General features: G+C 32.8%; 2 protein-coding genes across 3 annotated transcripts; one reads left to right on the top strand and one right to left on the bottom strand.

Moving 5' to 3' along the window:
• Positions 1-254: 254 nt before the first annotated feature.
• On the bottom strand, positions 255-8138 carry LOC130980210 (vacuolar protein sorting-associated protein 35A-like). 2 transcript variants are annotated; one of them, XM_057903865.1, is made up of 21 exons: positions 7817-8138; positions 7567-7663; positions 7289-7412; positions 6656-6841; positions 6184-6271; positions 5948-6004; positions 5753-5842; positions 5528-5650; positions 4678-4812; positions 4454-4570; positions 3933-4172; positions 3775-3840; positions 3553-3642; positions 3068-3157; positions 2317-2406; positions 1985-2053; positions 1822-1902; positions 1572-1679; positions 1383-1486; positions 976-1089; positions 255-900 (listed from the first exon to the last, which is right to left on the bottom strand). In XM_057903865.1, the coding sequence occupies exons 1-21, from the start codon at positions 7904-7906 to the stop codon at positions 675-677; spliced, it is 2385 nt and encodes a 794-aa protein (XP_057759848.1). In that variant the 5' UTR covers positions 7907-8138; the 3' UTR covers positions 255-674. The 2 variants fall into 2 exon arrangements, with proteins under 2 accessions (XP_057759848.1, XP_057759849.1); XM_057903866.1 differs by lacking the exons at positions 6656-6841; positions 7289-7412; positions 7567-7663; positions 7817-8138 and having other exon boundaries at positions 5948-6083; positions 6184-6267.
• A 5485-nt stretch (positions 8139-13623) lies between these two features.
• On the top strand, positions 13624-15494 carry LOC130981736 (F-box/kelch-repeat protein At3g23880-like). The gene is made up of 2 exons (XM_057905395.1): positions 13624-13833; positions 13986-15494. The coding sequence occupies exon 2, from the start codon at positions 13999-14001 to the stop codon at positions 15325-15327; it is 1329 nt and encodes a 442-aa protein (XP_057761378.1). The 5' UTR covers positions 13624-13833; positions 13986-13998; the 3' UTR covers positions 15328-15494.
• The last annotated feature ends 11571 nt before the right edge of the window (positions 15495-27065 follow it).

Genomic DNA, 27065 nt, shown 5'->3' with positions numbered 1-27065 from the left:
TATTATTCCGAGCATAAATACTAGTTTAGTTAGGAGAACTGACAAGAGAGATAAGGTAAGTTTGACATTCACCCAATGACCCAAATACTTCCACCATTCTATTCCCACCACTGGTAAGACAACTAGACAAATAATAATAATAGTTAAAAAAAATGAAAAAAGAAAGGAAAAAGAAAAAGAAAATTACATTCGACTAAACTTTATTAGCCCATTCCAATACAAACTAGGCAAAGAAGCAAACACTAACAACCGTATGGTATCGAGTCCACCGAAGAAAAATAGAATGGTACGGTATCCACAATTCCGTAGTGCATAGCGCAAATGACATAAATATGGACAGTAATTCTGAATCTGTAAACTAAACTAGACAACCACGACTTCGTGTAAACCTTTTGCACAACTGGAATAATCTAGCGACTGTACTACGAACTAATTCTCTTAATTGATGTAAGGCCTGAAAAAGGATCAAGCATAAGTTCAATAATGGCTCATTCTCTCATGAGTTACATAGTGCATCTTGATCCTAACTAAATGGCCGAGTGTTTTTGCTGTCAGAAAATATCAGGAACACCAAAACTTGTGGGCCAACAGTTGAAATCGAAAGATAAATGAAATCAATCACTAGACATCCCAAGATCAAATAGTTCCAAATCTAACAGGATCAAACCTGCACGTCAAGCCTTTATGGGTTCATACTTGATGGGTTCATACTTCTCGCCAACTGCACCACCCTTCTGTTTCTGGAATTGTACATATCTCATAGTACTAGCTAAGAAAGCCTCAGCAGCTGGATCTGATGTCGTAGAGTCACTTTGCATTTCGTTCATGATCAACTCAATTAGGCTCTGGATTGAAGCAACGGTGATTTGTGGGTTCCCCTTCTCAAAGAAGTATAGATACCTTGTAAACACACAGCACATCAATATTCCAGGAACAAGAAAGTGACGCGAAGTAAGGTTACAGAAGCAATCTTACTTGTTCAATATCTCAATGAAGAGCATAACTGATCCAGTGCTACCTCGTGCTGCATTGGCCATTTGTTGTGCAGCATTTGCAATTCTTAAAGCCCGCTTGAGGCATAACAAGACTCTGGTCCAAAAATAAGTATGAACATAACAAAAACAATTAAGGAACACAAAAGATAAATTTATACTAATTCCCATATTTCTCTTCGACCATTCCCCAAGGCCAAGTATTGCATGCCTTTGCCACATATTTTGGTTAAAATCAATCTTAAAAGCTAACTTAGGATGTAAAACACTGAAATTCACCTAAAACTAATTGAGTTCAAATAAACCACCACTGTGAAAAATGCTTAAAAATTTTAAACACAATAATTCATCAGGAGTTCGAAGTCTCCTAGATGTCATATAGAAACACACCTCTCTCCATCTTTCACGTTATCATGATCTTCAACCCAAAACAGATGTGAGCATGCATACACAGCTCGGCACTGATCTGGCTTCTTTAGAAGCTTTGCTGAATACTATCCAATGAAAAGGCACAATAAATTTAATATTTAGTAGAAGAATATATATGAGCATTATTTAAATATCAGTATAAATAATCACCCCTGTGGCCTTGTGAGTTAAAGTATCCCTGTTCTCAACACCAAAGACGTGCATCCTTTGAAGAGTTCCTATTATTAAATGGATACACGTGATCTGCGCTCTTGAATCCTAGTATGACAATGGAAAAGCATAACTAAGCATGGGTATCCCATAAAATGCATCAATGTGAAAGGTCCTCTTCTGAAATTACCCTATAAGACCAGGGAAAGAAGAGGAATGTGGGGAGGGAATGGAGATAGTTTGGACTTACAGAAATCTCTTCTTCGTATAGAATATAAGCTTGGGTGAAAAACTCGTAAGCAACGGGTTCCAACTCACAGTCATTTGCAGCCTTTTGGAAAGGTAAAACAAAATAATATTAGTATTATAGTTAAAAAATACCATTTTGATGTGCTCCAAGAATATTCCAGTACCTCGGCACATTGCAAATACAACTGCAATGCCAATTCCGGCACAGGTATACCGGACAGAGTCTCGATAATCTGAGATAAAAAGAAACAAGTATCAGCGAACCAATTGACCAACTATGAACCCATAATATTTTAACAATTTGAACTTCAACAAAAGGCCGAAGTAGAGAATAGATAAGATGTAAACATCACTCAATTGTAAGGAGGATTAGTTGCTGTATGTACTAAAACGCCAACAAATCTCACACCCTCGACATTAATAAATATTCAGTCATATTGTACAACTAGGCTAGCACCAATCAGTTTACTTTTGGGGGGGGCGGGGGTGGATTTACCTGGTTTAAAAGCTGAAAAATTTTCTTTGGTGTTGTTGATGCATCATCTCCAAAAGGATTTTCTTCTTGGCCTTGCAACTGTCGGACCAACTGCATATATAATACAGTATATATACTGCATTAATTCTTGTATTTGGCTTTGTAAATTAAGGGATAAAAATAAAAAATACAAAATACAAAAACAGCCATTCTCGTGAAGAAAATCAAGAGCATGAACTGAAAATTTATAGTTGTCATAGTAATTTGGCATGATTGATATTATGGCTTGTTATGTATGCCACCTAATCAGAATGAGAAATGGAGCTCCCATTATTTCTCATCATCTAGCAATGGAAAGAAAGACAAAAATCACAATTTCTGTTAGATGACAACAACTTGCAGCTTGCTAGGCAGGGCTGCCCCGTTTATCAGAGCTCTCAAATAGAATGCCAATGCCAAATGGACTATCTACAGAAGTGTATACCGCGAGATAAAAAGCCTTAGTAGCATTTTCAGGGCCTCAAAATGATTATCTAATAAAATAAATGAAATGTTACAACCAACCTATAAATGAAACAACCAAAATGCTCAAGTGAATTGGTTTTTCCACCAGCCATCCTCAACTAGTTCACAACCGCATTATTGTTATCGTTGTGTTTTCGATTTGGTATCTAATCTATGCTATTGTTTACAGCATCATCAATTCATCACGGTTTAAGCAGAAAACAAGGTAAAACAAAAGCAGACAACTAATCAATATGATCAGCCAAACCTTTAACGAACAAAAAACTAGAGGTGGAACAGTGAAAGGCAGGCGTTTTGGTCCTCCAGCCAATATGTGCTTCCTCACAGTTTCTATGATCTGCAATTCAGTGGATAACTATTATGACACAACATAAAGTAAAAGCTGAACTTTCCACTTACTGATTTCATCTCAAATACCATTAAAACAAACTATAATAACAGTAAAATACAGATAACAATTTCCACTCACAGGAGCCCAGGAACAGTTATCAACTTATTATTAAGGTGAAAAGTTCAACGTGAGAAACTAACTCGCCACCAGATCCAGCTTGTAAGTAAAAAACTTATTTGAGTACTTGCAAGGGCAAAACCCATGTGCAGCATGAATACAAAAAATACAGTAAGAAGGAAGTGAAATCAGACAAAACTATTAACTGCAGTTAGAAAGATATAAGGACTTTCAAGCAGAAAAAATGAGCATAATTATCATCATGCTAATGCATGTATATTCACCTTAAGCATCTCTTCGGGATCATCATTATAAAACATCTGGATTAGGCGGGCAACAGAATTTTGCTCCTCTTTGAAATCATCTTCGTCCAGCTAAAAGGGAGGAAAGGAGGGATTAAAAAAAATCCAAACTGAGAAAGGATCCAACAAATAAGGATTGTGTTTTCACAATAACCAGGATTTTAACAAATATCCCTAGATGACTAGCTGTTGAACTTAAATGACCTTGTCGTTTGAGGTCCCATCAGAATCCTTGATAAGCCCCTTTATCAATTCAAACAATGCTTCAACCTAGAATCCAAGCAATGTTGTAATCAGATACTTACAACAACAACAACAACAACAAAAGAAAGTGAAAAAAAAGACAATTAAATAACCTATACCTTGTCTGAAGTAGAAATGCGAGTTCCATTTTTCATAATGCTTTGAATAATAACAGTTGCCATGACCCTAATAGTTGGAACATCGAGATATTCCAGTACACGAGGATAATTTGAAAGCTTCAAGGCAGTCATAATATCATTATATTTTTCTAATGGAGCACTTAATAGAGCAACAACCTGCTTTGTTGCCTTGCTGTCTTCAATTTTCCCTTTGCCAGAGAGTTTTCTCACACATGCTCCCTAACAAGAGGTACATACAATCAGGACATGACCTTGACAGAATTAAGGATTTTTTTTTTCTTGTCATGAAAGGAACAGTGTTCTTGCCCATTAAATGCAATAATGCTATTTTATGACAAAATTCAACAATGATATTGTTTCTTTCATTCTTTTTTTAAGTATTTATATTAGTTATTAACACAAATTAAGGAAATAATGACAATGGCTGAATTTTGATCAAATGAATTTGTAAGAAGAGCAGTTAACATGCATGCACACAACCATTTTGAATGGAAACATACCAGGACTTGATCTGCATAATCAAGTCGATCCGGGTGAACATGAAGAGTAAATGTGAGAAGAGATGAATATAAAGTTACAACTCCAAGAGTGGGCATGTCAGGCTGTGCCTCTATCACCTGCATAACAATGGAAGACCTCGTATTTCACAATCAATGAGCCACACGTGTTGGCACTGCATGATGCCAACATCTGACATTTATTAAACCAAAAAGTCCAAATATACCCTGCCAATGGCATTGCTTAATTTGGCAAATGCTTCCACTTGCAAAAATTCTGGCAACACCTCTGCACTTGATGCAGCATAATGTGAAAGCCTTTCCATTAATTGAGACAGTACTGTCTTGATATCAACGGATGGCTATGGGAAAAGATAATTAAGAAAGAAAAATGAAAAAGCAACTTAGTGATGATACATACAGGATTTACACCATAAAATTGTCGTATATATTTTGGATAATGTCATAGTTCTGAACAAGATATACATTAGCTACTGTTAAGCATTTGCTTAAACATTTCCAATCGATCCAGATAGGGGAGCAACTGTAAACTATTGGATGTAAAATTCATTCATATGCCTACATATTAAAACAATACAGGTAATGTACAATGGTTCCCTAAAGGGGTTAGTGCTCAAGATAAAAGGTAACAACTAGCACTCAGAAAAGGCAGATGCTAATTTACTAAAACAAGTTAACTGGTGTTTTTGAGTTCTGTAGACCTGCAAAACATAAATCCTGAAAATAGAATATGATGCAAAATACTTTATTGGCTGTAAGATAATTTGCAAATAAATGCATTAAGAATATCACTAGGTTGGCTTCCATTTGTTGCATATCACATTATTAAGTAAAATTTTGGAGATGCCAAATGAGCTACTCCTCAAGTTATAAGTTGAACAGCATCGACTTACAGAAACATCTGCAGCAGTTTTTAAAAAATTGAGGGTCCACATGTTATTTTGTATCTGTTTTGTCAAATCATTCTATGGGTAATCATCTTGCTGATACTTTTTTGGAGCTTCTTTGCAACTCTATTTATTGAACAAAACCTCGTGTTCAACCAAGTTCACTAACCTGAAGCTGAGGGCATGCACCCAACAATACATCAAGAGTTTGCAAGTGATACTCATCAGGGAAGACTTGAATTATGCAATCCATCAAGTAAAACTGGGCCAACTCATCTTTGCAATTTACAACCTGTCAAAGATAATCAAGCACAAGGGAAAAAGAAAGATTCGGTTAAAAAGTGAATAATGTCCTTGACAAACAAAATAGAAATAACAAAGCAACAAATAAGACCTGCTCTAATACTCTGGGAAGCACAATATCTTTGTACATATCAAGATCAACACCCTCTATCTGACTGAGAACATGGAGATTCTTCCCAACCTAACAAATAAGGATAAAGAAGCAAGCAAAACCTTCTATAAGCATTTGATCATGTATACAATCCCATTGCAGCCAACTAAACCAGTTACAGGCTTCAGATATTACAAGATCGCGCAGCTCACTCCTTTCTTTCTCCCGTTTCTCCTTCTCCCGGGCAGGCCCCTGCAGACCAGAAAGCCCGACAGCAAGCCTCAACTCAGGGTCAGCTAAGAGTATGAATGATTCACATGCATTACTAAACCTGCGTGACCAGAAATCGTGCCCTCATGACATGCAACTATTGTGACGACATGCATGTCCAAACATGAGAGCAGAAACACTCTGCAGGCAATTTAACCAACCTGATGTTGCATCCGCACCCAAAGTTTGTTCATTTCTGTGAAATTTTGGAGTACAAACTCTACAGCATCAGATACAGTATCTGCATCCCTACAAATAACAGAGTAGACATTCACGTATCTGGTTCAATCTCAAATCAGTGCAGCATAAAATAAACTGAATGACAACACCACTGCCCCATATCTAAGTAAAACACACACTATTTGAAAGAGAAACAAATAAAAATAAACAAAAAGGAGGACCCAATACTCTAATCACACTAATAGTTAAAATCATCATCAACATCACAAAAGTGCAGGGACCAGTAAGATACTAGTTTAAATTGGATTCAGATTAAACTCTTGTTCTGGATAGAACCAAAAGAAATGACCATGCCAAAAGAGAGCCAATGAATGATCAACTAAATTGCAAATATCATGAAACACCTAGTCTGTTCTGTTCCGATAACTTCAAAGCTGGAAAAAAAATGCTTACCCTTCATACTCAGAACCAATATCTGGCAATTTGTCCCTACTAACTTGAGAAAGATAACTTCTGAGAAAGAGTCCACGAACAGGGTGCTGAATACCACGACACATCTCCACAAGATCCTTTAGAACATCCTTGGCAGGAGCTTCCTTTGATTTGATGTACACGGATCCTACTGTACAGAGGAGATACCTGATCATGATTGTACAATTAAAACATCATATGTGAGAAGCAGATTAATATGAAAGAAATAATGCATAAACCACTGCAACTTCAATACCTAAAACCCTTCTCATCCAAAACTGATGTGACAGCTTACTAGTAAAACACATGTCAAGGCAATAATCAGAAATTTACTTGCCATTGGTTTTCTTAGCAAGAGAAATTATTTTCACCGTTGTGAAATATCAAACCCAACAACGAGCAATTAGAAGAAATCAGCACTTAAGTATCAGCCGTATTGCACACAACTCAAATTAGTAATTGAAAAAAAAAAGTGAAGCTCATCAAATACATAACTAACTAGACATTTTCACGATGGTGACTATAATAGGGAAGATATCGTTCGGGAACAAATTCCTATCACAAGCATTTTATAATAGATGAATGCAAAGACAAGAACTAACAACTGTGACTTACAGTCGAGGCAAAATGTTGCCGGCGTGCTGGACGAGCTCATAGAGATCAATAATGGAGCAACCACGACGAGTCTCTTCCTCGAAGAACATCTCCAGCTTCCTCAACTGATCAAATGCGCGCATGTCTAAAACCCCACCAAAAAAAATTCACAATAGATACGCAAATTACGAACAGCAAAGGTCACAATAAAAAAACAGCATAACCAATTTCACGATCCAATTAGGAAAATAAACAAAAAATAAAAGAAGTGAAGGGGGATCTGAGAGCGAAAAACTGACAGAGTTCGTAGTACTTGTGAGGAGAAAGCTTGGAAGTCCTGAGCTCGGAGAGCATCTGAGCGGAATACTTAAGAGCATCTCTTAGATTGTTGGAGTCCTGAGATAGAATCGGAATTGGATCCAAAGGAATTGCGATTAATTTGCGAAGAGGCGAATCTGGATTTAGCGTGGAACAGAAGGAAGAAGAAGATGCGGCAGAGAGAGAGAGAGAGAGAGAGAGAGAGAGGTTAGGGTTTAAAAGAGTAGTTACCAATGCGCGGTGCATGTAGAAGGAATTCTGCTGAAGGCCAGCGATTCCGGCGGCGAGAAACTTCTCTTCGTCTTCGGTTCCGTCTAACATGGTTGATTTTTATTTTTTCCTCACTGTGTGCGGCGGCGGCGGCGGTGGCGGTGATGGAGTTTAGGGGAGGAGAGTAGGTTGTTGGATCCCTCTAACTGCCGGTGGAAGGAGTGTGTGCGTGGTAGGCTGGTAGCTAGTTGTAAGTGTTAGCGTTCCGCTTGGGATGTACGTAATGGAGAATATGCTTCTTCCTCTTGATCACGCCCTCTTTGACCATTATTAGCTCTTTCGCTTTGAGTTGGGTTAATTTTGGTAAAGAAAAAAACACAGATTAACAATACTCTGATTTTAAAATAACGAATTTTTTAAATAAATGATTAATGATTAGAATATGAACCAACATACAAATTCCTTTATTGCTTAAACAAGAATAATACCCCAAATAGGTCCCCAAAAAATTTATCATCAGACAGTTTTGTCCCCCATAAAATTTAACTAAGATTTTGATCCTAAGGTTCTCAGATATCTCCCAAATACGTCTCCAAAACCGTTTGATCCGGTTAAAATGGTGACGTGTCAGGTTAATTGTGACATGTCACCTTTAGGACATTTTGGTCCCCATCCACGCTGGACAAAACGACGTCGTATTAGAACCAGGGACAAAACGACGTCGTTTTGGGGAGGACAAATTCGTCCCCACTTAGACAGAAAATGCAAATGGCGCCGTTTTCATGTGGGGGACCTATTTGTCTTATAATAGTATCTTAGGGGACCTATTTGACCTATAATTCGTGATGTTAAAAAAAGTTATATTTACTTCAATGCAAACCTTAAAAACACATTGACATTGGTCTGTTTATTTATCAAAATGATAACATAAATCTGAGAACCCAAACATGTTAACTACACAAATATTTGGCTTCAATAGCAACACAAACCAAATTAAGTAAATAGAAAGTTTATTTTCTTCAACACAAAATAAACGAAACCATTCTAAATAACTTAACGCATTCTTCCTCCAACATAACAAAATGTGGTAACATAACTAAGACAACAACTTTCACGCTAATTCTTAGAAGCATCATTTTTTGAAAGATTGGTTCAACCCTCGTGTTGGAATGAATTTGAACAACTTAGATACTGTGCCACTGGTTGCAGCTAATATTGTCTCAGCACTAACACTTTCCGAATTCTTGGCCCTAATTACTGTCTCCTTTGGACGTCTAAAAGAAAGCTGAGTTTGGAATAAATAGTATTGTTAAAATTTGTGTGATAATAATTCTGTTTAAAGAAACATCAATGTCCAAGCAGAAAATATCGACAACTATGTACAATAAACAGATTTAAATTTATGAAAAAATGAACAGAGAACCATTATTGCGGAAGGAAGAAGAAACTATGTGATAAAATACAATATTCATGCAATAGAGAGGACTTACCGGTGGTCGCACTTCTCTTGTGCCACTGTCGAAACCACCATTGCTGCCTCCATTATCAGGTGCGTGCTCCATATGAACCCTAAGAGGTTTCAGATTTTCTGTGTTTTGTTAAATTAGTCATTAATATAATTTTAATTGGCCCAATAAAGAAATAGGGATATGATGGTAAATGATTAATATTGGGTTATTCTTGTAATAAATAAGAGATATAGTACTGATGTTATAATAATTGACTAAGGGTATTTTTGCAAAAAAAAAAAATACAACCGTGTTAGACAAATATTAGGAGAGACCAACGTAAATGCCACCAATCTTGTGTGTTTGAGCTACTTATTCTTAGTTTTTCTTGGTAGACAAAGCAAACTAAAACAAATTAGTATAATCCGTCTTCTCTTTTTGCCAAGTTATCGGCTACTATATTTGTTGTTCAAGACACATATAACAGAAAATATTGCAATCATATTAATTAATGCAAATTCATGTATTGATCTCTAATAGGTAATAATATAGATGGTAAACTGAGATTTTCTTTTTTTGATAGTTCCAGTAAGATCCCACAATGGGATAAAGTTCGAACCAACATATGAGCATGTAAGATAAGCAAAGAAAAACAACAATCCACAAAATGACCAAATAACATAACTAATCAATACTCAATCAAGCATTAATATGACTCCGAATCAGTATACAAGTCTCCCAGTTCAGATCTCTCATGTAATATCTGTGTCTCACTCTGTTGCACACATGATTTTGGCCCTTCACCCACGTTCTACAGCAATGTTTTATTTCTCATTCTATTGCATTTAGATTCAGATTCTTTCCATTAAAGACTTTTTCATTCCTCACCTTCCAAATATACCAGATAGTTGTTAAAAATATCGTATCTTAAACGTTCTTTTCTCCTCCAACACTAGGAGCCTCCAGCCATGAGTTGAAACAGAAACTGACATCTCCTAGCCATGACTACGCAATTTGATGTCTTCTAATGCACCCCAACCACAACTCTTAGGCTAAGTTACATGAGATATGTCTTTCAGAAAATATTGTTATTCCTTTTTTTGGACCTAACATTTTATGAGTTGGTTCATTTTTCTTATCCAAATATTTTGAAAAACATAAATTCAAAATATTTTTTCAAAACTAGAACTATACTAGCTCCTACATTGAACGTTGTTGAAGAGGTAAACAACCATTTAATAGCTATTATCCTAGAGGAAAAAAAATTATATCTTAGTTCGAATTTAATTTGTATGAATGAAGGGAATATGAAGAGTCAACTAGATCTCTATAGTCTTAAATTATTGAATAACATAAATTGTTCGAATTTGTCTCCACATAAATTAATACTCAATGTTAGTATTCTGGTGATATTACTGAGGACAAATTCAGTGATTTTTCTAAAGGTAAAAGGCTATAAGTTAGGAAGTTTAGAAATCATATCATAGGATGTGAAGTTTTAACAAGTCATGTTGCTTTGATTTCAATAATGAATATGGCACCAACAAATGAAACCGTCTCAGTTAGATTTTAACGAAGACAGTTCCTATACTAATATTATTTGCCATGGTAATTAATAAGTTTCAGGACAAACTTTATCTCATGTTGGATTATACTTGTCCAAACCAGGTTTTAGACATGACTAATCAGGATTTAGATCCTCTAAATTTTGAATTTCATTTTAGAGGGTAAAGTGTGATCTCTCACCATTTATTTCATAGGTGAGACCAAGAGAAAACATGAAAGAGAAACTATTTAAGGGTGAAAAATCATACTTTACCCTCTAAAGTAAAAATTCAAATTTTGGAGGATCCAAATTCGACCAATTATATGTGGCACTTTCAAGAGTTAAGAGTAAGAGCGGTTTAAAAATTTTGCTCATGAATCAGGCAAAAACATCTGCAAATTCAACCATCAAAGTTATTTATAGAGAAATTTTTGAAAAGATAGAATCCTAGTGTAAATAATTTTATTTTATTTTAAATTATGTATTGAAATCAACAAATAATTATTTCACTTCGAAAGAGTGTAAAATGATGATTATTCACTATTCTCAAGTTCAATTTTAATTTTGATAGTGATTTGTAATTTTTTTAGGATAGTAATTGTTTCGTGTATTTTTTGTTAAAATATTTAAAAATATAAATATTTTATGAATTTTTTCGTGGACGGATACATACACTAGTTCATATAAATAAAGGAGTTAAATATTAACAAAAAATCTAATTAATTATAATTTTTTAATAACTAATTAATGATATTTAAATATATAATGAGACTGACAACTTTAAACTAAATCGAATTTGAATATATTAGATTTAGAAAGAGTATATAAGGTTGTGCTTGTTTATAGAGACAAGACATTAAGATAGAAATACAGAGACACAAAATTATGTTTAACAGGAGAGATATGAACAGAAATATTGTGTCCAAATTCTAAAAATATTGAATTAGAATATTTTGTATTTATTCTGACCATAAAAAATATAAAAATACTAACAAAAGACATAACTTATTTTTTATTATTTTTGTTAATTTTTTATAATTATATTTTTCGTCTTAAATTTTTTTAAATAAAAAAATTAAATTTTTGTTAATTTTGTGTTTCTACTCTTTATAACTTAGTTTTCAGAGTCTTGTCTTTTTTTTATTTTATTCAAGAAACAAAGAGAGGCGCGTGATTCAATGCTCCTTAAACCTTTGGAGAGAGTTAAACAAAAGTTAACACTTATATTTTTTTTTGTCCCTTTTATTTAAAATTTGTTTGAACTAAGATTATTATTTCAATTTAGGCTATTTTAAGCCCATTATATTTTGGATTAATATTACTCATATTAAACTATTATAACATTTAAAAAAATTATTATAACATTATTATAGAAGATTTAAAAAGCTGAAGTGAAACATATATTTTCATATTAATTTTAAAAGACTAAAAGCTTTTTAAAATTAAAGTTATTTAATTTTAAAAAAATAAAAATAAAAAATTATATTTAAATCTAAAAAGATAAAATTATATTTTTTAAAAATTATAAAATATTTATTTAAATATTAATAAAAAGATAAAAATATCTTTTTGGTATTGACGTTGTTTATATGCATTAAAAAATTAGAAATTTAAACAATAAAAATTATTTTAGGGTTAAATTTGTTTAAATAAATTAGAAAATAAAATTTTAAAATTTAATTTATCAAATATTTTTATAGATAATTTTATAAAGATAAAAATGCCCTTATAAAAATTAATACCGACTTACAAGTTCAAACAATCAATCTAACAACAAATTATATAATTTTTATCTAACCCTAATCTCACTTTAATTATCATTCACCTTTTTTTATTTATATTTTTTTCGTTGCAGAAAATTTTTTCTTTTTTTTCTTTTATTTAAAAATCAAATTCTAATTTGGATTGATATCATTTAATAAAGAGTAAAGTATCATTTTTATCCTCAACGTTTAGGTAAGTCCTAAAATTGTCCCTAACATTTAAATCGTCCTATTTAAGTTTGTCCTGGCGTTAGAGATTTGTTAACAGAATTGATGGTGGGACAAAATTGAGACTTTTGAAACGTTAGAGACTTAAATACGAAAATATTGGGGACAAAAACGATACATAAAAATAAATTTTAGTTTTATCTTTCAATAATATCAATTTTTTACGGTACATTGTTATTCAATTATTTTTTAACCACATCTAAGTAAATTAAATTTAATCACATTACTTTTATTGTAAAAAAATTAGAGTGTATATATAAATATATAATATCTAAAAAGATTAATAAATCTTACCTAAAAAATATAGTTAGAGATATTTTTTGTTTAAGATAATAAAAATAATACGAATACGTTTATTTTTATTAATTTAAATTATATCTATCTAAATTTTAAATAGAAAATTTTATAATTTTAAAATTTAAATATGTGAATAAAATTAGATTAATAAAAAATAAAAATATACGAATACGATTCGAATTGTACAAAAATAGAAATAAGTTTGTCTGTGGACAAACTCATTATTTTTAATGAACAGAAAAAGATAATATATTAAATAAGATTTATGAAATAAATTATAATTTTAAATAAATAATTAAAATAAATAAAATATAAAATTATTAATTAATTAGATTTTATTAACTAATTTAATAATTTATATACTAATAGAGCATATTAAATTTTTTATTGTAATTATAATTATCATTTATTAAAAATATATTTTACAAGTTGTAATTAATATGTTTATAGTTTTTCAAAGTGAATTGAGTTTTAAATTTTAATGGTATATATATTTTTTTTGCTAAAAATATATGGAGTTTTAAAACTCCAACCATCAAAAGGAGTATTGTAACATCTACCACAAAAACAACCTAAGATAAGTAGTTAACTACTTAGATTTGAACTGGATGTGGGCCCCGACAGATTAGATTAAGAATCAATTCCTGATGCCGAGGATTTGAAACCCTCTTGTTGAACATCGGACAGATCTGGAGCTCCAACACAAGCGCAGATCATCCGCTTTCTCTCACCATCGCCGGCGCCATCTTCCTTTAGGTAAACCTCTGTTTTACTCTTGGCCTCTGTTTTTCTTCTTTTATAGAATCTCCATGTATGTTTTATTTTGTAAATTAAATGGCAATACCGCTGAGATTTGAATTTTAGTAATTATATTGTTTTTGATTTCTTATTCCTGCTGTATTGTGGAGTTTCCTCGTACGTATGAGGAGGGGTCCGATTCCTGATGATGATGATGATGCTGTTCCGAGGAAGGGGAAGGTTGTCACAACCACCGGGGGGTGGCCGGAACTGCTCCGCTGTGTCACGACAAAACCACCACCTATCCTTCTGGACGAGCTCATAGCGGAAATCCTGCTGAGGATACCGGCGAGGTCTCTCCTTCGATTAAGGAACAGCGTCTGCAGTTCATGGAGAACCCTAATTTCCAGTTCCCAATTTGCCAAGGACCACCTTCGACGTTCAATGGCGGTGGATCCAGCCTTGACCCACCCACTTATTGCCTATTTTGCCCGAGCCTGCGAATACCCCAAAATCGGAGTGTTCTCCGTACGATCTGTGATGGAGAACCCTCCCCAGGAACCCACTAAAGTAGTTTCCTATGAGGGACGACGCTACCGCATCATCATTGGCTCTTGCAATGGATTGCTGTGCTTGCACGATGAAGAGCGCGGCGAGGATGGATTCATAATAAGCCATCGTGCCATGCTGTGGAACCCCTGCACCGGATTCACTTCTCAGCCGCTTGAAATTGCAGGTGTCCTCTCCATTTGCGGATTCGGTTATGATCATGTCAATGACAAGTATAAGCTCTTGGCTGTTGTGAGAAAGAAATCAGGCGAACCCGTCACCACCAGAATGTTTACATTCGGCCCAAATTCTACCTGGAGAACAATCCAGGATTTCCCCCATAATTATTTTGACTTTGATTCCGGGAAATATCTGGAGCGTCTTGCAGGGCTTTATTTAAGTGGCACTGGCACTCTTAATTGGCTTCTTTACAGCTATAGTAGTTTTGTGAAGGTTATTTCCCTTGACTTGGTCAAAGAGACTTATAGTCAGTTTTCCCTTCCCAGCAGGGATTCACATGATAATCTCTGGATGGAACCCAAATTGGGTATCTTGAGGGATTGTCTTGCTGTTTGTTATGAGACTAAGAAAACTCATTGGACTGTCTGGTTCATGAAGGACTATGGAGTTCCTCAGTCTTGGACTAAATTGACCACAATCCCCCACCACCCGCTACTCGTTCATAGTCCCTCATGCGTTGCATTACAGCCTATATACATGTTGAAAGATGTTCTCCTTGCAATTGCTCCGAGTGGCAAGTTTGTTTTATGTAACTTAAAAGATGGCAGCATAGATCTTCCTAATATTAACAGCTCCAGTGATGGCATGCCCAGACTTCTTCCTTTAACTCAGCACGCATCTCCAAGGGTCTTTCAACTCTATCATGAAAGCTTAGTTTCGCCCTCGCACTTTGGTCTTCCAAGTTGCTCATCTGAGATGCGGTTAATTAAGCCAAGCCTATAATCTCTTATGATTAATGTAGTGCCTTGTTTTTTTTGTATTTTATAGACTCTGGCTTCATGTTTAATGTTTTTTAATTAGGTTCCTTATGAATACCGATTTTCTTTTGTTTTAGTTAGAATATGTATTCATCATAAAATGCTATATAATTTATGTTTTGTATCCAACAACTGCACAGAGGAGCTTCTGATAGTGGACTTTCTGATCTTAACAAAATACAGAAATGCCAAGAAAGTGTTGCTATAAAACCTGTAAAGAAAATGAATAAGATATACAAGAAAGAGCTTGCACTTGCATTCTTATTGCTCACTGCTGCAAGGGATGCACTTCTACTACTTATTGTTCCAAGGAGTGTCATTTCTCCTTGTAGGTTTGGATTTAATTGGAGAACAAATGAGCTAGAGGATCATAAGAATTTGTTATTGTTACTATTATTAGAAAGATAAACAATTCAAGAGGCCAAACAATTGTGGAATTGCTGCTATACAAAGATGTTGGTTTTGGCAGTTATATCATATGCAAGGTTTCTGGATAATGTGGTTCATCAGGTAAAAATGCTGAAAGCTCTACCATTGAGTCAAATCATATAAATAAGTTTGTTATTATTCTTCTTTTTCAAGTGCTTTTATAGTGTTTTTTCTGCTTTTTTGTTTATTTTTTTAAATTTTTCCGACGTGGGTTTATTTGTCCATTGGTTGTTTTTCATTTTCATTTTTCCTCAATTTTCTGTAATATATAAGCCGATTCGCTTTCTCTCAGTTCAGTATCAAACTGTTGCTCAATTCACTCTCGATTCATCTGTAATATAATTACTGAAATGAATGACATTGATATGTTACAAGTGCATTTAAAGATTTATACGTTTGTTGTTCCAAATTTCACTTACATGATGCAACTTTGCTTAGGAGTAATATAATTACTTTATTGCTTTTGAAAACTTACTAAACCTTAGAGAATGATACTACTTGACATGACATTCATCTATAACTTAACTACTTTTATCTTTATATTCTCTCTTGTTCATTTCCCTCACCTTTCTCAAGAGAAACCAACGTTATTCTTGAGTTAGAGAGAAAACTAGAAGGGAAGAATGCTTAATACTTGTGTGCTTTCAACTTTATTTTTTTTATTTTTATAAATAAAGTATATATGATATTATATCAGCTCATTTAATTTTTTTTCTTATTAAATGAAAAAGAAACCTGGTGTAATCAAAATTCTCCTTTCATAGAATAATTTGAACATAGAAGTTAATACAATGTCTTACTCTTACACTTTACACGTATCATGTACGTATATATTTTTTTTTTAAATATATTTTCTCTTAAAAATTGCTCATAATATTTTAAGCAAAGTGATATTAATTATGGTGAAAATTTAGATGTAGTTAACTTCATGTAAAATTGATAGTTGAGAGTTGTTAGATGATAATTTAGTCAAATCTATCCAGTATTTAATGACTATCATCTATTAACTTCACATGAAATTGAAATTAATAGTACCTGAATTTTCACCATTAACTTAGAATCCCGCTAGGGGCCAATAGAGTATTTGTACAATGTGTACAGTGGGCTATTTATTTGGTCCAATATGAGTTAAAAATAAACCTCCAGAATAAAATATTACTAATTTCTCAAACACAATACATCCAGAATAACCATCCGATTACCAGGGATAATAAACATCTGATATCCTACTGAATCGAACATCCCTAAACTCTCATTGTACACATTGTACAAATATTTCATTAGCTCCCTATACTTCCTCTTAACTTAAAGGCTTGTATGATTCAACTAATTATTTGCATATTGCAAGGCTCAAGCTCTAGTAAATACACGAGACAAGTAGATATCATACAAAATTTAATAAGTAGGGTCGTGGATTCAAATATTCAAAATTCATAGAAACGATTATCTAACACATTATATATTTATATTTAATTTTTTTCACGGTATCCATTGCAAGAACTAATTCGTCGCAAATTAAAAGGATTTATTGCTAGTTAATTTGTTGTTGTATGTACAACAAAAAATTCAAACTTTCTAACACTTATATAAGTATATAATGAACTAATCACTAGACCAAATTAAGTTTGTTACGTATAAATTTAATAGTTGTTAATTTCTAGCACAAACAAAACATGTTACATCAGTAGTTAAGAAATTTTATTGCTGTTTTTTATGTTATGTTTTTTCTAAACTACTAATATTACTACTATTCCTCCTCCTCCTTATTATCCTTCTTCTTTCTATTTTTGTAGTTTTTCTTATTTTACACTCATTATTCTTATTATTTCATCCTCTAAAAATAATAAAAATAAAAAAAATCAAACAAAAAAATAAATAAAAAGAATAAATTATGCACTTTTTTATTTTTTAGTTTATTCTTTTTTACAATAAACGCAAACAAAATTGAATGAAAAGCACATAAATTTATAAATAGAAACACAAAAATGCTACACGAAGAAAGAAGAAGAATAAGAAGTAAAAAAAATTCAGCATCCTATTTTATGTGTTATAGTTAAAAAATTTTATTGTCAAAGTTAAAAAATTCATATATTGCGGTTTAAAAATTTCGGTGCTATTTTTTATTTTAAGTTTTTTTTTCAATAATCCTCCTCATCCTCCTCTTCCTCTTCCATTTTTTTCTTCGTACTATAATTCTTTTTGTTTCACATTCTAATAATTTTTTTGTTTTATCTTCTAAAAAAAAGACAAAAATATCACACAAAGAATAAGAAAAAGAAAAAAAAAGAATTATACAATTTTTTATTTTCTTTTTTAGTTTGTCGTTTTTTATAATAAAAACACAAATTATGTACTAAGAAAAAAGAAAAAAAATAAGAAGAAACAAAAAAATAAAATAAAAAGTACGGTATCAAATTTAAAATTTTGAAAAAATTTCGATATCAAAATTAATAATTTTTTATATTAAGATTAAGAAATTTTGGTATTATTTTTTACGTAAAAAAAAGTGTGTAACTAATATGCATATGTGTAACGGGGTTGGAAGTGAGTCGAAATGAGCCCGAGTTAAACCAAGCTCAAGTTTGACTCACAAAAATTGAGTTTGGCTCATCGAAAACTCACGAGTTGACTCGAGCTCACGAGTTGACTCAAATAATAGGAATATAATCTATAATTCTATATCAATAAATTATAATTTATATATATTTAAAAAGATCAATTTTATATATTGTCTATCTATCAATTATAAATTTTTTATTTATGTCTTACATCAAAATTATATATAAAAAATAACAATAAAATTTTAAATAATTAAGAATATTAATATATATAAACGTGTCTTTTTTATTCTCTTTTATTCTAGACAATTTAATTAGATTTATCATGTTCTACTTCATCATCTATTCAACCTATAATAAATAAATTAAATGCATATAGGATATGTGTATTAATAATTTAATAAATCGAATCGGCTCATGAGCTAATGAGTTGAGCTTATCCAAGCTCAAGCTCGCCTCATTTAATTTGAGTTTAATTTTAAGCTCAAGTTCGGTTTATCAGCTCACGAGCTCAACTTATCAAACTATTAACGAATCGAGCTTGAGCCAACTTATAAACTGACTTAGACTCACTTCTAATTCTATGTATAAGTAATTTTTTTAAATTTAAACAAATTTAATTAGACTTAGTTGATAAAAATATTTAAATACGTAACAAAAACTCATCATTTTAAGTTGAATCCAGCTTTAATATATTAGGAGAAGTAGATAAAATAACCAATTAACTACTAAGATTTGAATTAGATGTAGGCCCATGTAAATTAGATTAAGTAATAAGTACTAAGAAAATGAAATTAACTTATGTTGCTGATTTCTTTTTATAACAATACATAATATACATATTTAATTTATACACATAGTTATAATAATAGTTTAATTTTAATACTCTGATAATATAAAATATTTTATATAATTATTTAATTATATTATTTTTTTAATAATTATTTAAATAATCAATGTAGAAAAAAATACTTTTGCTAACATTAGGTAAATATTCAAATTCTATTATATAATAGATAAAAATAATTTAATTATTTCCACCGTTATTAGTACTGTCTCTCTCAAAAGGTACTTTTATGTATGTAATAATAACTGTACTCCTCAAGATTCAGCGTTTCTTTCTATGAATGGCTTTCATGTTTTAGTGGGATTTTAAATTTTGATTAATAATATAATTAATGATGATGATTTTTCATCATTCAAAAATTAACTATTTCAAGACACCAAACAAATTAAGGGATAAATTTTTTTGGTATTAAAAAAAATTAATTAATTAATTATTTTTAGTTATTCATAGTATTTTCCTATTCAATCGATAAATCAAAAATTAAGAGATAATAATTAATTTATTTATTCATTTATAAATGTGAGAGGACCTAGACCCATAAAGAGAAGGGAGCAAACAACACTAACACTTTGTTTGGATGGAAGATAGAAAATGAGAAGAAAAACAATGAAAAGAAAGAAAATAGAAGGAAAGAAAATGAAAGAAAAAGTTGATTTTCTATTATGTTGTTTGGATAAAGAGAAAATGAATGGAAAGAAAATAAAAGAAATTTTTTTTTGTGTTTGGATGAAAGGAAAGTAAAAAGAGAGAAAATCATAACCAAGAGAAATTACATAAATACCCTTCTTTATATTATATATAAATTATAATATACTAATGTATTTAAATTATTTTTTAATAAAAAAATTATCCAAGTTATATTTTAAAATTTTAACATATTTTCTTCATTAAAAAAATTATTTTTTTGAATTTATTTTTATGAATTTATTCTTTTTTATTATCTTTTAATGTCATAAATAAAAACATATATTATTCTTTTTAAAAATATATAAATAAATGATCTCGTAAAAGAATAATAAAAACTACTCATACTTTACATCATTAATCTCCTTAAGCATATTTAAAAAAAAGTTTTACTAAATTATTCGTTGACTAACTTCATCAAAAATATAAGTAATAAAAGTAAAGTTTAAGATACCTTAATGAAGTCTTGCCATACTTCCTCTTCAGCTTCAAACTTTTTAGTTACAGGATTCCATACAAATCCACTTAAGTGATGAAATAAGTCATATGCCTCAGCAAAATGATCTTTCAATGTCTTCATTATATTCTTTATGTGATTCTTTGTTATGTGAGGGCCTATTGCTATGCTCAAAGTCTTCACAACATTGGCATATGCTTCAGTTGTCCACGAGCCATCATGCCTATTACCTTTCGATGCTTCCTCTGCTAATGCATTTAGCAAAACTTCATCCATATCATCAGACCATCTTAAGTTGTCTTTCGAAGGTTGATTGGCTTCTGCTGTTTTATTTCCCTTATTCGGCATTATGTAACCTATAACAATCCCATAAAAAATCCAATCAAACAATTCCGAGTGAAAACTATACATACATATATACCCATATTCACATATTAGAAACATAATCACCTATATTGATATATTAACATAACAATTTTGTAATTATTTCATACACTATTTCATAAATGTCACTAACTAAATTGAAAGAGTTAGTACCTTAAAAAATGGATAGAATCGACTATTATTATGTATTTCATAAGGAATATCCTCACCAGATGGTTGCTTGAAGAACTCTCCCTCTAACGATAGAATAGCATGTAGGACATTGTGAAAGTGACGTCTAATTGTCTCCCCTGAGCGGTGGAAGAAGAAAGACATGGTTCTAGTTTTCACATTATGACCTATAATATGTAGGAATTTAGTGACTTGCTCTTCAACGGTAGAGCGAATTGAATCCTTTACTCCACCAGTTCCTCTTAACTTTCGACATAACTACCTAAATGCTTTAGGGGCCATACGTATGACATCTCGGCATTTTTCAGACGTAAGTAACTGTGTCATTAACTGCATACGTCTATTTTCTCTTTCTAAATTTTTGTTATTAATTTGCCTAGGCCTATATTGTGATAAGAATTCCAAAGAATACAACGTATGCACCGTAACACATGAAAGAGACGTGACACAAATCTGTTGTCTCTTTTCTAAGTCTTCCCTAATAGGAGGTAAGATTTGTATCAGTTCAGGATGATACAGGTCAGCTGAGAAGAATTGATTAACTTGAAATCCTGAGTCAGGTATGATGTTCGTTTTGTCTCCTACTATCGCATCTTCGATATTCTCGCTATCCATCTATGAGAATATAATGTTTAGAGTGAACATATCAAAAATTGTAAATCACATGATATATTAATCAATGCATTGGATAAGAACCAACATTTAGTGGATTTGGCAACTAAAAGTGTTTAATAATATGGTCATAAACTAATTTAACCGACGCAAAAGAAATCATGTTATTTTTGTCCTAAACTAAAAAAACTCTATTTGCTTATTATTAAATTTATATTTTTTTCGTACAAATTTGTATGCGCAAATATATTTATATTAATTATGTCATAAGGAATTTATTAAACGGATCAAAATTAATAAGTACATATACTACATAAACATGATAATCACATGTGTGGACATAATACAAATATGTATATATGTGTTTATTAAAGGCTCAAGGTACTAGTGGGGAAGTTCAATTAGGGAGGAAAAAGTTTAACAGCAAATATAACCTTAACACAAAACCTTCCAAGTCCTTCAATGACCTTGGATCAACTTCAAGCACTCTTTGCTGCTAAGGGACTCAACCCTACTAATATAGTTGCACTCTCAGGTATAATAATCTAGCAATTACTTTTTGACCAATAAATGATTAACTTTTTACCACTACACTTAGTTTTTGAATAAATTGTAGTCTTCATGTTAATTCAGTTGATCACTACACTTGGTTGCAATTTAAGTATATAATTAAGAAATTAAATCAATACATAAAAGAAAACAAATAAAAAAAGAAAATTTAGAAAACAAACATGTATAAATGATACTGACAGAAATTCTTCCTATGACATAAACAGTTGACAAATAAATTAGAAGAAGCAACTAATTGAAGATTATGAATAGCCAAAAAAAAAAGTTTGGAAACAATTAAGGTGAAGTGGAACAGACTCCACATGAACGTTAATAAAACCTAACAAATAAGGAATGGATTTATACAAGTAACAATGCAATCATTTGTCATGTAAAAGTGTTCATTGGAAATATGAGTGAACTAGTTATGCATATGTAACAAAGACACACATAATAATGTCCATTCACATGCTCAGAACTCAGTCCTCTTGTTTTTTGATAAGGAGAGTTCAAATAGAAAGCTAATTCTATACAACCCTCAAGAAGATCCTTGTGTACAACATCGAGTCTTCACTTAGTAGTACACACAAACATACACACACACGCCTCCTCAGTTTCCACTCTTATACATGCCTCATATCATGGCCCTTGTCATAACACACCATGCAATCCACTTCTCACAAAGAAACAGCACACACAAAGTTAAATGGCATGTTTCAGACCCATATTCACACCTATATGTGCTGTAATGATTTTTGTATTTCATTTTTGGGGAAAAACTACGATTACAACAGAAAAAAAACGCACCTTTGGCTTGAGAATGTAGGAATGAAGATGCGGTGGAGCTGTCCCGAAGATGATGAAGCTGCTGCAGCAATGCCGACGGCGTTAGGAAGCTCTAGCGTCGCTGTTGAAGATGATGCAGAAACAGGGAAGATGGAGATGGAGATACGTATTTTCCTTTTCAGATGAATTAGGGATTTTGATTTGTTATTAATGAAAGGGTATTTATGTACTTTTACACATTTTTACACTTTCATCCCAGTTTTCTTCACAAGTTTGGGCAGAAAATTTTTAACTGGACCCCACGTAGGATTTTTTATTTTCCATTCAAGTTCCCTGCTAATCCAAACAGGGAAAATACAAGTTTTTCATTGGTTTTCATCTTTTTCCTTTTCTTTCCTCACAAGTTCTATTATACCAAAGAAAGTGTAAGGGATACTCTTCAAAAATAGGGATAAATACTTTTTTCGTCCCCAAAGTCTTGGGTCAAAATCAATTTCGTCTCGAACCTTTTTTTGTTATTAAAATCATCCTCAACGTTACAAAACATTATAAAATCGTCCTTTTATACATCAATTTTATTTTTTTTACCAAATTACCCTTAATAATTAATATAAATAATAAAAATAATATTAAAAAATAAAAAAAAACACCCCCCAACCTGCACCCCCACTTCGTGTCTCTTCCCTTTCTTCTCTCCCACCCCACCCCACTCCCCTATCTCTTCTCTTTCTTCCCATTCTTTATGCATGCCACCGATGGACTCACCATACTGCCTCAACCATAACTCATCACTAATTCCTTACCTTCACCTCCCTGACCCAACCCATATTCCTCATGCCCACCACTGTTACAAGACACTCCTCCGTGACGACGCCGTTTCTGAGCCGTTAACCGATACACTCTTCCCGAGGGACATCCGGCCTTCCCTCCGATGGCAAGTTCTCTCTCTACCAGGCAGTTGATGCCTTCGACCACGATGGTTGGTGGTCCGGCGAGATCATCGGCAGGCTTGGGCCTCACCACATGAGTGGATTAACGGCGACTGGATTCTCTCCCAAAGAGAGCAACCACAGCCACAACCACTGCAGAATCAGCAACAACAGCTAGGTCACCAAGATTGAAACTTTGAGCCCTGTCCCTCTGCCTTCTAGAGGTCGTGCGCTCCCACATCTCCGCCACCGCGAGGTCTACGGGATCTTCACATGCAACCGCATCCTCTTCAACCACGCACAAAACCACACGGGCCGTTGGCCAGATCAAGTTCGGGTCTGTAGAGAAAGCTCTTCTTGTTAGCGTCGAGCTCCATCACCCACAGCTGCGACAGCGCCAGCGCCAGCAGCAGTAGGAGGAATTTTTTTATTTTTGTCACTTCCTTCCTCTTTTCGTGCTTCTTTTTTTTATTTTTTATTTTTGAAGAACATAAAAAATTTCTATTATTGCTGATTTTGATCTGAAGTTGCAACTGATGATGATTGTTGAATTGTTAAATCTAAAGTTTCTGTTGATTTATGTTATGGTTGTTGTTGTTGAATTGGCTGAAAATGCTGAATTTGTTGTTGCTAAATCTAAAGTACTTAACCCTTGAAATTTATTTTGTGGTTGTTGTTGCTGAATTGGCTGAAGGGAAAAGGTTTTTTGTTTAAGCTGAGAAGAAGAATTAGGGTTTGGGGAAGGGAGAATTCGAAGAGAGTAGGAGAAAGGGGATGGAAAGGGAACAGGGAAGAGATATGGGGTTGTTTTGCAGGTGTTTGACTTAATGCGAAAGCAAGAACAAACCCCCTTACAGTTCTGTTTTAAATTATGGATTTCTTCATTTTTGTTTGGGTTGCAGTTTTAAAATTGTTTTTGGTGCTGATTTTGTGGGGGTTTTGTTTCTCTGTTCGGGTATTGCATTGAGCATTCAATTGATGTTGGTGTGGGGGTGTTGATTTTGTTCACCGATTGGGTGATATTGTTCAACCATTCAGATATTAATTTTAATGGATGAAGAGTTAGCAGGATTGGTGTTAGAGTTAAGGGTAGTGGTGGTATGGTGGTGGTGGTGGTGGTGGTGGTGGTGGTGGTGAAGAGAGAGAGAGAGAGAGAGAGGTGGTGATGGAGAGGGAGAAGAAGATGGAGAAGGAGATGGGGGCAGCGGTGGTGGGGTGGCAGAAAAGGGAGAGAAGAGAAAGACCGAAAGAGAGTGAAAGATACGCCAGGGATGGAGAGGGTTTCTTTTGTTTTTTAATATTGGTTTTAATATTTTTTATTTTTGTAAAAGGGTAAAATTGTCTAAAAAATATTATTTATGGACAAAAGGATGATTTTATAACGTTTTGTAACGTTGAGGATGATTTTAATAAGGAAAAAAGGTTGGGGACGAAATTGATTTTGACCCCAGACGTTGAGGACGAAAAAAATACTTATCCCTCAAAAATACTATAAATTGATAAATACTTTAACTAGTATTTATTATTTAGTGTAAAGAGTTGGGTATTATATTCAAAAGCATTATGTGATGTAACTGCCATTGATATACTTTTTTTTCGGTTGAATTTTACAATTATAAATGAAAATTTAGTGTTAGACATTTATATTGTATAAAGTCACATTTTTTTTACCTTAACCACTTTATTAGCGATAAAGATATATCATTCAACATTAATACAGTAGCATTTTATAACTTTATAGTCAACCACATAATTATTTGACTTTTCACCTTATTTTAGGATACTTTTTTTTAAGAGTTATTTTAAACAGAAAAGCTCTGCATACAAGTGCTAACGACTTGTATGCTTTACAAGTTACTTAACACCCTAAAATCTAAAATGCGCTCTAATGGCTACGTCGTATACACACGCTATATATAACTACCAAATTTAAAAGATTTGTTTCCTTCTTCGTTTTCTTTATTTGCAGATTTGCTCGTTCTTCTTCTCGCGAAGCTTCCCCTGGTTTCTTCGATCGTTCTTTTCTCCTCCTTTCTCACTCGTTTCTTCTTCGTCATTTACGTTAGTTCCTCTCTCTGTAACTCCAGCTTCATTTTCTATTTGATTTTTTGTTTTCTGAAATCAAAGTTTGAACTCGTTTTGAAGATAATGGATGATTCAACCTCAGATTGTCAGCTGAATCCAAGCGAAGTGGATTATGAATTTGAATCTAACGAAGTTCCTGATGTTTGATTTACATAGGATTACTATGAATTTTGTTGCAGTAATTTGTATAGCATTGTGTAGGTGAATAATTCGTGAACATTGACTGTCAAACTAACGCATGAAGATAAATCTGTGGATTGAATGTAATGTATTAGTTTTGATTAATTTTCTGGAATTTATAGCAGACAATCAGGTGTAGATCAGAACTTTTTTGGGTGTATTTTTGAGGGAAGTGTGGGTGTATTTATAGTTTACTGGTTTTTCTGTTATTTTAACTGAGTTGTTGTGGTTCGGGTGTATTATATCAGACACAATTGGGTGTGTTTCTAGTTTTTGACATGGTGTATTCTGCAGCCTGTGTATTTACAGTTTATGGCTTTTATTGTCATTTTAGTTGAGTTGTTGCGGTTCGGGTGTATTATATCAGACATGATTGGGTGTATTTTTTGTTTTTGACGTGGTGTATTCTACAGCCTCTCTCTGTTGTTGATGACCAGTTTGTTCCCAAGGTTGGAATGACCTTTACCACCCTTGAAGATGCTGGAAAAGTTTACAGGAAATACGCCAAGGTTGCAGGATTTTCTACAAGAGTTCGGAGCACAAATAGGAAGGAAAATGTGATTAAGAACCAATTGATTACATGTAGCAGAGAGAAAAAGTGAAAATCTAAAATATCTCAAATAGCACAGGGAACTAAGCATGTCCATTCGTCGTACAATAGAGAATAACGAGGAGGCTGGTATTAGACTAAGCAAAACTTACCAATCATTTGTTGCGGCTGCCGGGGGTCATCGCGAGTTAAATTTTATTGAAAAGGATGTGAGGAATTACATTACGAGAGAAGTGCGAGAAGCGTGAGTGTGCTTAAAGACTCATTTAATAGGAATTGAAATGATTTTCTGCTGAATTTTGGTCTTGTGGACAACAAGTGGCTTTCAGGTAATGTTTGTTTAAAATCTGCAGCAGAGGTGTAAATTTAATTTTTTTCGGGTGTATTTATAGTCTGTGTTTGGGTGTATTCTGCAGATCTCTATGAAGACCGTCATATATGGGTTCCAATCTATTTGGATCACCACTTCTGGACAGGGATGT

The sequence above is a fragment of the Arachis stenosperma genome, chromosome 5 (genome assembly GCF_014773155.1).
Source record: "Arachis stenosperma cultivar V10309 chromosome 5, arast.V10309.gnm1.PFL2, whole genome shotgun sequence".
In the NCBI taxonomy this organism is placed as follows: domain Eukaryota; kingdom Viridiplantae; phylum Streptophyta; class Magnoliopsida; order Fabales; family Fabaceae; genus Arachis; species Arachis stenosperma.
Note: the sequence above shows the minus strand (reverse complement) of the source record. Positions and strands in the feature narration are given on the sequence as shown.

Excerpts from the sequence above, each read along its gene's own strand:
- LOC130981736 (XM_057905395.1), top strand. The coding sequence starts at position 13,999 with ATGAGGAGGGGTCCGATTCCTGATGATGATGATGATGCTGTTCCGAGG.
- LOC130980210 (XM_057903865.1), bottom strand. The coding sequence starts at position 7,906 with ATGTTAGACGGAACCGAAGACGAAGAGAAGTTTCTCGCCGCCGGAATC. Across the intron at positions 5,843-5,947 it reads GGAGTGAGCTGCGCGATCTT|GTTGGGAAGAATCTCCATGT; the intron begins GTAATATCTGAA and ends CTTATTTGTTAG. Across the intron at positions 5,651-5,752 it reads TTCCCAGAGTATTAGAGCAG|GTTGTAAATTGCAAAGATGA; the intron begins GTCTTATTTGTT and ends TATCTTTGACAG.